General features: G+C 42.5%; 1 protein-coding gene across 3 annotated transcripts in view; it reads right to left on the bottom strand.

The window, feature by feature from the left end:
- SGMS2 (sphingomyelin synthase 2) overlaps nt 1–11,410 on the bottom strand; it is a 47,376-nt gene that overhangs the window by 5,477 nt on the left and 30,489 nt on the right. For all 3 annotated transcript variants that reach the window (XM_048509835.1, XM_048509836.1, XM_048509837.1), the window contains 4 exons: nt 6,954–7,596; nt 4,774–4,891; nt 4,499–4,652; nt 614–780 (listed from right to left, as the gene is read on the bottom strand). In XM_048509835.1, the coding sequence (XP_048365792.1) occupies nt 614–780; nt 4,499–4,652; nt 4,774–4,891; nt 6,954–7,408 (894 nt within the window). In that variant the 5' untranslated portion in view covers nt 7,409–7,596. The remainder of the gene's footprint in view (nt 1–613; nt 781–4,498; nt 4,653–4,773; nt 4,892–6,953; nt 7,597–11,410) is intronic.

Raw genomic sequence — 11,410 nt, 5'->3', positions numbered from 1 at the left:
ATACCTTCTCTAATACAATCACACCTATGGTCACTAGAAGTACAAGATTATCTTCCATAGAAACTACTGTATGCTGTGCATACAATACAGCAAACTTAAAATGATAGTCCCCTTCAAGTCAATGCTATTAAAGTGCACAGTTAAATGATTATGGCTGCTCTCCCCTGCATACTTATTTGCAAGCATGACCCACTGAACTCAGAGATACTTACTCCTCAATATTGGAAGTTGTGAAATTGTATGAGTCTGAAATTGTGTGCATCGAGGAATGCTGCTGTAAATTTCGTTGTGCGTGCACAATGACAATAAAATGCTTATGCTTATGCTTATGCTTATGCTTATATACAGGTAAAGGTCGGGCTGTTAGTCCCTTTGGGTTTCAATGAGATTAATTGTGACTTATTTTTCTAAATTATGTCCTACAATTTCCTGGATGTTGAACCTTAGGACTATCTTGCAGACTGATGTATTTCAAAAGGAAAGTCAGAAATGTTCAAAAGGAAAGTCTTCCAAAGCCAATCTTAACTATGACGTCGCTCATTTTAGAACTATATAGCTTGTGGAGATCAAAATTAACTCCGGAGACGTGAACCCAATGTGACCCACTACTCACCTTTTCATTAGCCATGGAGTGGTACCACCAGAAGATCCTTGTAGTGATATAGTAAGCGATAATGACATCCACAGTGTAATGTTCATGGCCTACCAGGATGCAGATTATCCCAGCAGCGCTCATGAACCAGCAGATCAAGTGATACCACCAAAAGTGACGAGGAGAATCTATTCAGAAAAGAAGATATGTACAAGGAAGCGAACAGTATTTGTAATAGCAAAACCAAGGTCTCTTGATTTGAAATCATTACCAGATAACAAATACATGGCACATCTCTGTTGATTAGATATGCTGCTATGATTGTTGTTGCCTTATAGCTTATGATGTTATGATTATTGATGTTCTTGTAGTTTATAATGTTGTTTATTGATCCTATGTTTATTGATGTTTTGTTGCTTGATGTTATGATTACTGATGTTTGCTATTATGCTGTTATTGTTCACTGCCCTGAGCCCTTCAGGGGAGGGCGGTATACAAATCAAATAATACAATACAATACAATACAACCTCCACATTCAATGAGAAGGTCACCATACACAATGCCTAGAGCAGTGATGGCGAACCTATGGCATGGGTGCCAGAGGTGGCACTCGGAGCCCTCTCTGTGGGCACGCGCACACAGAGTTCATCATGTGGGGGTGGAAAATCACCCCCTACACACAGACATCTAGGCTGGCCAGGCTGGGCCACTGAGCACAATGCGTGTGTACCACGGTGAGCAGGGAGGACTCGGCTGGTGGGCCTGGTGCCTGTGCTCCAGGTGGCTGCTGCCTGGGGGTGGGTGGGGGCACAGAGGAGGCAGAGATGCTAGAGAGGCACAGAGCGGAGCGCGTGGGACTTGCTGGAGGCTAGAGCAGGCTGGCCCCTGCTCGAGCGGGTGGGGCGGAGGAAGAGGGAGCCAACCATTTTTTTCCAAACTAAAACCTCAGCATTCAGGTTAAATTGCTGGGTTGGCACTTTGCGATAAATAAGTGGGGTTTGGGTTGCAATTTGGGCACTCGGTCTCAAAAAGGTTCGCCATCACTGGCCTAGAGGCTACATGATAGGCAACGCAAGAAGAGATCTTTCCTGGCTGAGTATGGAAGCAAATATGCTTGTAGAGCTGAGCAGCACATTATGCACTATGTTGCCAATTGATTGCACTATAGATACATAAGTGACCTGGACAGACATAGCACATGGTGGCAAAATGTATTTTCTGTATGCAGAACGTCACAGGTTCAACCTCGACATCTTCATTTAAAAGAACTTCCGGGCAGGGAAAAAACCTTTGGAAACACTGGCCAGTCAAAGCAGACAGCACTGGGTTAGATAGAGCACCAATTTGGCAGAATAAAGCAGTTTCCTTTCATGTGCAGTTTCAAAATCAGCATTAAATGACCTTGCAGTCAGACACCTCATGATGGGGACTACCACCATTTAGTGGCCATCGGGTCTAACCCAGCCTCCTAACTAGACCAGCTACCACCATTTCCCTACAGTGTCGCTTCTGCTCCACTCAACTCTCTTCGCTCACCTCCTGTAACTTCCTTCCCCCTTGGCTTGCCAGATAGCAACAACGACAGGAAAAAGAGAGGAATGTGCCAGGTTGAGAACACAGGATGCATCTTTAACACTAGCAAAATACCTGATCACTAGAGAAGCCTCAGAACAACTTCCCTCTTTTAAGAACTTTCAGCCTAATCCGGGGGGGGGTTTGCTTTTTTGGCCTCCCCACACCACTGTAAATCCCTCTGGAGGTGGCAAAGAGGCACGGCAGCGGCACTGTCCCAGCCACCTGAGGTTTTGGATTGGGCTGCCCATCCTGCATTTGAATCTCTCAGGAAACATGCAGCGTGCTCTGCTATAGTTTGGCACTCCTAAGTGCAAACTCAATGAAATGTATCCAAATAGTGAGTATGCTCCCCAAAGACAGTATATGGTCACCAGCATTCCATTTTACTGTTTTTCCACCACAATCCATGTCCCTGATCTAAAAGCTGCTCTTCTCTGCACGATAGAATACAAAATGGAATTATATTTGAGGCAGGAAAGAGATGGCAAAATTAGATCACTAATTTCCTCTGTCTTTTTGAAAGATATCAGAACCACTGGCAATTTAAAGTTATGTCATCTAGTTTATGAAATTAACTAAAAAAAATAAGCAGTACGCTCTTGTCTCTTACTGCTCAATCCAAAAATAAAGGGCAAGGAGGGGAAAAGGAAGCTTGTACAACATCTCTTGCCAGGGAATTAAAATATATTGATAAACAGGGATGAGAACACAGGAAGCATTTTTTTTTTATCCTGGCAAAAGGCCTGTTCAAAGAGATCACTGGAGCATACTGTACTCGGCTTCAGAATAAAGAAACAGAACTTGCTCTTGCTTCAGAAATTTCATTTTTCCAATTGTACAGAAAACAGAAATGGATAGATATAAGGGTTATCAGCTCCAGGTTGGGAACGACTTGGAGATTCTAAGGGTAGAGCCTCGGGAGGGGAGGGTTTTGGGAGGGACTTCAGTGGGGTATGCCATAGGGCATAGGTGTCAAACTCGTGCCCCTCCAGATGTTATGGACTACAGTTCCCATCGTCCCCTGCCAGCATCATGCTGGCAGGGGATGATGGGAACTGTAGTCCATAACATCTGGAGGGGCACGAGTTTGACACCTGTGCCATAGGGTCCACCTTCCAAGGTGGCCACTTTCCCCAGGAGAAATGATCTGTGTTGCCTGGAGATCATTGTAATAGCAGGAGTTCACCAGCCACCACCTGGAGGCTGGCAACCCTAGTAGATGTTCTCCTGATATACTGTCCACTCTGACCACCAAGCCAAAGCATTTCAGTAGGAAACCATATTTATACTTTTTGACTGAAAGCAGAAGTTAAACATCCCCCCTTTTCTACTTCACCTGATGAAGACTCATCTACGGATAGATATTGAAAACTTCGAGCCTCCCTGTAAATCTTCCAGGACACCCTAGTCGGCCCTACCTCACAGTGTGGGAATTCCTGGTCTAAGTCCACTGGCAATAACTTGCCAAGGTTCCAGGCAACGCTCTCTCCCAATCTTGATTGATGACATCTTTTTGGAGCGGGTGAACCTGATCTTCCACTTGCAGAATGCACTTTATCACTCTGCTGTGCGCAACCCCTACGTTGTGGCTGTTATCGTTTAATAAATCATTCTTCTGGATCTGCTCACCATGTGTTGTATCTTCTTTGAGATACACACTGCCATGAAGAAACATGGCTGAGTGGTAACATGCTCTACCAAGCATTAAGTTCCCCCATATGGAGCAGTTTCAAAACGCCTTCACGTGGTGTTTCCTAACACCTGACCCTAAACCAGAGGTGGGATTCAGCAGGTTCTCACAGGTTCCCGAGAGTAGGTTACTAATTATTTGTGTGTGCCGAGAGGGGGTTACTAATTGGTGATTTTGCCACGTGATTTTTGCCTTAGTTACGCCCCTCCTCTCAGCAGTAGCCAAGCAGACCTTGGAAGCAGTCTAGCAGGAGGTGCACCGGCGTGCGTGGCAACCTGCGCCTGCGTGCATTCGTTTCCCGCCAAAGGACCGGCGCAGCGGCTGCGTCCTTGCCACAGCCCTGCCCAGGAATGCCTCGCCCCCAGAATGCCCGGCCACACACCCGTCGAGCCCTGCCCAGCCCCATTGGCACTACGCCACAGTTTGAATCCCTCCACCATGGGAACCTGTTACCAAAATTTTTGGATCCCACCACTGCCCTAACCCTATTACTCCAAAAATCAGAAGCATCTACTTAAACTGTACATATAAATGCCAGATTACAGTATACACAGAAACACTCATATTGGCATAAAATCACTAGAGAAGTACCCCTGAAGTGCTTTTATTAACTGTTAATTTGTAGATACTGTAGACTTACATTCCTTGATAAATAGGTACGTTAGTGTTAGCACTACAGTGTGACCACTGAACAGGAAGTCTCCGCATAAGATGTGCGAGCCTGTAATGGATAACCCACCACCGGAAAGTAGTCGCAGGATCCGCTGAACTTTAGCTTGAGAATCTCCATTCAGCTACAAGAAAAGCCAGAAGAGACAAAGTACAAGCTGAGGAAGGCAGTTGATTACGCAAAGTGTTTCAAACTCCTACAGTCAAAACAAACATCATTTATGTTAGCCAGTATTTCCTTTTTACCTTTGGAGCACACTGAAAATGCATTCCAGGCACTGGCAGGGTAGTGACATACATGGTAATACAGCGGTAGAGGTACAAAGTTCCCAGAATAAAAAAGAACCTTCGTCCCACTATTGATCTGTAAATATTGAACAGAGATAATGGTTAGACTTTCTGCCACATCTATGTTAACATAAAAGGCTGTTCAGAAGTAGTCATAATGCTCTCATGGCACACAGAAAACTCTATAGTTCTGAATTTGTATTCTATATGCATGCAATAACGATAAGCTTAAAGAAAATTACAATCTTATTAAAAAATAGAAGTAGCAATTCCTGTTACAAAAAGCAAGTATGAATCAAGCACTAAGTTGTGCCTTTCAGAAGGGATACAACAGGACAGACTACGCCTATATTTGATGGAGCAACTCTGAATCTTGCAAAGTTTGAACATTCACTCCCTTAAAAGGTCCAGCCTACATGAGCTAAAATGTCCACATGGAACAGTTCTAAGACAGCAGCAGTAGAAGAGTTTGGATTTATATCACAAACCCTTTTCTCCTGCAAGGAGACTCAAAGCAGCTTACAAATTCCTTTCCCTTCCTCTCCCCACAACATACACCTTGTGAGGTAAGTGGGGCTGAGAGAGTTCCAAAGAACTGTGACCAGCCCAAGGTCATTCAGCTGGCATTTGGGAGTGCGGAGGCAAATCTGGTTCACCAGATTAGAGTCTGCCACTTATGTGGAGGAGTGGGGAATCAAACCCAATTCTCCAGATTAGAGTCCTGCTCTTAACCACTACACCAGGCTGGCAGTCACATGTCTATGTGGTAGGGGATCATGCAGCTTCTCAGTATCCATTCCTGCAGTTCATGGAAAGCATATGATATATGTGCAAATTACTGCCAAGAAGCTTCATGATCCCCTAAATCAGTTTCACTATATCTCTAACAGATTGATCTCTGATGTGTCATATTATTTATTCACTTAATTGATACCCTGCCTTTCTCCTCCATGTGAGACCACTGTCCTTCCCTCCTGAGCACTCGATTTGACCCCTAATCCCCTTTTAGTTGTTTTGAAGGGCACTCCCTTAAAAGCCTAAGTGCGGTGGGGATGCCTAGGGTGAGTTTTGGAAAGCACATCCTGGTTTCTATCATGGAGGCAGGATGTCAGTGATACCTCCCCCCTCCCCCCACAAACTCCAAGGCCTGCATGATGTAAGTATACACTTTGCTTCAATGAACATTCCATCAAAGCAACATGAGCCATTTCATGTTACCCTTTAGTGTTATCTCTGATCCAGTCATTGATCAAAGCAGGCTAACATCCAATTCACTCAGGACGATCCGTCAAGGGGACAGTTTTACCATCCTCTCAAACTGGGTTCTTGCTAAACATCCAAGCCGGGAATGCCAGATCTTAATCTGCCAGCCAAACTTGGACATTCAAACTACCCAGTCAAGTTCAAATGTTTCTTGGAACAATCCTGATCCCAGGAAAGTAGGGTCCGTGTCCAGCTATGGGATCTTTTTCCTGGTCCAGTTAAATATGTGCTCGATTCTTTCACCAGCTGGATACCCCTGCAACTGCTTTGCAAGATCCTTTCCCTTTCTTCCCAACGCTACTTCTGCTGGATAAATACCCTGTAATTCACAGCCTCTCACTGGATCAAGTAGTATCACCCATCTGAACATCCTTCAACCTTATCCCATGTTTTAAAGAGACTATTTGGCAAGGATAGAGTGGTTTGTGGAGGGAGTGTAGTTTATTGTAGTTCACTTGTGGTTATATAGTTGAGTGATTAATTATTAGTGAATACAGAATTCATTTAGTTTTGATCTGTGTTACTTTTCTCTTGGAGTACTACTCTGGAATAAAATTCCCATATACAATGATAAAAGATCCCTTGTTTGTCATCTAGAAACTGTGCAGCCAGCTAATTTCCCCCTCTCTGGGTCTAGTGTGGGTAACACCAAAGCAGCATGTAACATTCTCTTCTCCATTTCATCCTCTTCACAGGACAGGGATAAAAGGTAGGGTAGGTTAAGCAGAGAGTGTGTGACTGTCCCAAGGTCACCCAAGAAGCTTCCAGGTTAGAGTGCGGATCTGAACCTGGAATCTCCCGGAATCTAGTCAGGCACTCTAACCACTACCCCATTGGGTCTTAGTCAAAAGAAGAAAACAAGCAGGTATACTTACTTGTATCTTAGAAACAGCCACTGGATTATCCATAATCCAACTAGTATCATTCCATTTATTTCTGATACAGAAAATGCCCATTCCACACGACCAATGTAATCAAAAAACTTATCTGGCAACGGAGGACTGAGCTCCTTGGGAGGTACCCTCTCATGTACCACTGTGATCATAACACAAGTTAGGACTAAATTGAAGAGAGCGTACACAAACGCAATGCCTGTTTTCCACCACTCCATAGGAAATTTGTTTCTAGATTCAGTGGGCATAGAAATCTGAATATAGTCTGGGTACTTCTTGGTGCCTTTCCGCAAGCCGTTGGGTAATCCCTTTGGTTTGCTGCTGCCATTTTTGCTCTCCTCACTGACGGTGAGAACGGGTCGAGCGTATCCATTTGACGTTTCTTTGTTCTGACCTTCCATGTTCTCTTCCAGCTTTGCTGTCTCGATGGTATCCATCAGGTCTGGCACCTGTGGCAAAACCAATTAATTCCTGCCTCACTTCTAAAAATATCTTCCGTTTCTTCACTGCCAATTTTGGTCTTTCAATAAAAACCTGCTGAAACTGATTCCAACTTTCTCTTTCAATTATGGGTGAAGTTTGTGAACGTGTCTCACGTACTTTCCAGGTATCAGCAACATGCTTTCTGTAATCAAAGTCAAGAAAGAGGTAAGGTTCACAAAAATCCACAAAGCTGCAAACCTTCCAACTGTCCGTTTTAAAATGAGAACAATACCTGCCTTTTAAGAGTTCTGTCCAAGGGAAAAGCCCCCCTCCTCCAGCCACCTTAACTTTAAAGCCATCTTAATTTTAAAGCAACAGCTGCTTCTTTTCTCTCTCTCTTTTCATGGATTATACTTGACAGGGCAAGTGAAGCAGAGGCCCAAGAAAGGCTTCACAAAACATACAGTCTCATAAAGCTATATTTAGAGACCCTTCGGACATGGCTGAGGTCTACTTCGTCTCACTGCCCACCAACCCCATATCCTGCTCTGCTCACAATATTTTTAATAGGGGGCTAACCAGTGGTGGGATCCAAAAATTTTAATAACAGGTTCCGATGGTGGCGCCGCCGCACACACGCACCTCCAGTCCCTATTGGGCAGGGAGGTTGCTTTAGTAACCCCTTCTCGGCACTCAGGAAAAATCAGTAACCACTTCTAGAGAAGTAGTGAGAACTGGTTGGATCCCACCTCTGGGGCTAACCCCCCAAATTATACCTCATTATCTTTTTCTCCTGTACTAGTAAATATGTTGAATGCTTTTGTTTGACCAGAACAAACGAACAAATATTCTATAGAATAAATTAATTAAAACAGCCAAACTTAAAAGCTTACTGATTTATTTGTTGCCTTAATTTGTACACCACCTTTTCCCCCAATGGGAACCCAAGGAAGTTTAAATCTGGTCTTCCATTTTGTTCTCCCAACAATTTTGTGAGGTAGGTTAGGCTGAGAGAATGTCACTGGCTGAATGGGGATTTAAACCTAACTCTCTCAGATGCTAGCCTAACACCCTTAAACCACTATACCGCATTGACTCTCTCATCAATAAGATCTGAATTAGCTTTAGAACACATATAAACAATTACAATGCATTTCTGGTATATAATGTAATGCAACAATTCAGTTCAACAACATAATAATTTAACAAGTGTATGGAATCCTTTTACCTATGTGTATAATGCAAAGAATAATAAATGAAGTAATTAAATTACAAACAGTAACAAGGTAATTATGGAAATAAAACAGCAAAAATAATTGTTTATCAAATTGTTTATCAAATATCAAACCCGGTTCTCTGGATTGGAGTCCTCCGTTCTTAACCATTACACCACACTGTCAAAAGGTAACCAAGGGGCTGAATTATAAGTGACCTGCAGTTACTCAGCGAGGAGGCAAAAATATTCTGAAAGTCCTCTCTTTTGTAATTCATACCCCATGTTCACTGCTGAAAACAGTCCTAGGATATGTCCTGGTGAGGTTTTGGCACAAAATAAAGCAATTGAAGCAAGGAAACAAAAAATAGGGAAAGTACTGCAAAAAATAGCTTTTTTAGGAAGAGATTGATGGAAAATTGGGAGTGGATTTTGTTTTAAGGTCACAAAATGCATATTATCTCTAGCTGTAGCCTGCTGTGGGCATGTATTACCTCTTATGTATTGTTGAAGGCTTTCACAGCTGGCATCACTGGGGGGTTGTGTGGTTTACGGGCTATATGGCCATATTCTAGTAGCATTTTCTCCTGACGCTTCGCCTGCATCTGGGGCTGGCATCTTCAGAGGATCAGCCGCAGATGCAGGCAAAACAGCAGGAGAAAATGCTACTAGAACATGGCCATACAGCCCGGAAACCACACAACACCCCTATCACTTCTTAATTTCTAAATAGAATGACGCAGGACATATGTTATTGTTCTTAAACATTGCTTTTTCATTTCCAAGTATGTAAGCTTTGGAACAGTGTAGTTGTTCAGATGTGACAGCAATACTCAGATGTACTTTTAAAGTTGGATTATGCCTGCTTAAGAATTGTGGGCCAGGAATGCACTGCCCAATATTAGGTGAGATTCATTGCTGTGGCTCATACAATATCATACATAAAAAGCTATATAAGCAATCTAGTTGACTCTCCTCCTTATTCCTGACATTTGGACACTTCATCTTGCATCCTTCTTTAGCAGCCCATTTCAATCTGGACCATATCTGCTACCAGATCAAGCTGTCAAATCAATCCCAATCTTCCCCCACCCACATTTTCATTTGCAAAACATGATGCAGTTGGCTCCACGTTTAATTATGAATATGGCATTTTATGCTAAACAACTTGACCACCTTTTATGGAAAGGGCAGTCCCAAAAGATTTTTAAATAAGCATATAAGATAAAGTTGTATGTTGGACAGCACTGGAAAGGAAAGTGTTCTACAGTGAGAGTCACTAGTCTCATTAGATTGACTAATTACTATACAGAGAACTTAAGTATGAGTCTTTGAGAATGGAGGCAGGAAGACATTCTCATCTCTCTGGTAAAGTACTGATATTTATGTAGTTTTAACAGTAAAAGCAATCAGTGATTGTGCAGATCAGACCATGCTGGCAGGGGCTGATGGGAATTGTAGTCCATGAACGTCTGGAGAGCCGCAGGTTGCAGACCCCTGTTCTAGAGATATAGATATTATATGTACAGCACAATCCTGTACATGTTTGGTCAGAAACACGTGTCATCATATTGAATGGGACTCACTCGCAAGTATTCCTACATGGGACAATGAACCCCAAACATTTGTATGGGTAGGCATGGCTTGTTCTATGGTGCTGTGTCTGCAGCATTCGTTTTCCTAGACGATGGATATGCAAAATTAGTTATAAACAGCAATAAGCTTGTGAAGAAAGCTCACTTTGGTGACAAGCCAGGTTTTCGAGTCAAGAAAACTATCATTGTGCTAAGAACAATTCTCACAAAATTGCAGAATTGATGACACCAAAATGAGCATTTCTAATCATTCTTAGAAAAGCATCAAATATATTTCACTAAAATCTGAAATGAAATGTTAGGCCCACAGTACAAACTATGTTATGCAAAATAGACTTTCTGAGCCATGATGCATTTGGCCAAAAAGTAATTTGCTGTTCAACAACTTGTTTGGTATACCAGGCCTATCAGATACGTAAGTTACTAAGAACTTAACCTAGGTGCCTCGAGTTACCTGATGAGTCTTCAAAAATACATAGTTCATATAAGAAATCTGAGAACCACTGGCAGTACCCTGTATCACAAGGTTTCAGTCTTCTCCACAATTAAGCCTTTACAGGGCTGCTTCCAAATAACAAGTGGTACCATCTTCTACACTGTAGTAAAATAAGCAAAAGAACTGTCAATTTGCTGATCTTTTACAACATCCTAAAGCCTGTTACTTTAAACAGGTGGCCTCACCTTACTCGATGACAGACCGAGCCCCAAGTTATTATCATGATTATACAAATTCTAGAGGAACGTCAGGAAACACAATGCAATAATACCATTTACTACAGTGGTGTTGTGAAATACTGATACGTTTAATCCTTTTTAAAACTTGACCTGGTGATTTTTCTTATAAAACAGTGTGCACTAAAAATTCTACTTAATTAAAATACCATGGCTCTTTCAGTGATAGGAAAGAACTTGTAGAACATCTCTGCGAACATATTTAACCTCAGGGTCATATAAACAGTAGATGAATAATGTTCTTAAATAAGGATCATCTGAAAGGGCACCTTTTAGACACTGCTACAGATCCAACACAGAACATCAACTATTCTGGGAGCAGCACTTTACAGATCGCCAACAGAAAGCCAACTGTTTCACAAAGCATGTAAATCGTCTTCAGTAAATTAAACAAACTCATGCTAGCTTTCAGTTCAACAAGGCTAAGACAGAAAGCAGATATTGTACTCCTGTGTGCATGTTAGCCACCGTGGTCT

Source organism: Sphaerodactylus townsendi, linkage group LG10 (genome assembly GCF_021028975.2).
Source record: "Sphaerodactylus townsendi isolate TG3544 linkage group LG10, MPM_Stown_v2.3, whole genome shotgun sequence".
In the NCBI taxonomy this organism is placed as follows: Eukaryota; Metazoa; Chordata; class Lepidosauria; order Squamata; family Sphaerodactylidae; genus Sphaerodactylus; species Sphaerodactylus townsendi.
This window is presented reverse-complemented; position numbering and strand designations above follow the sequence as displayed.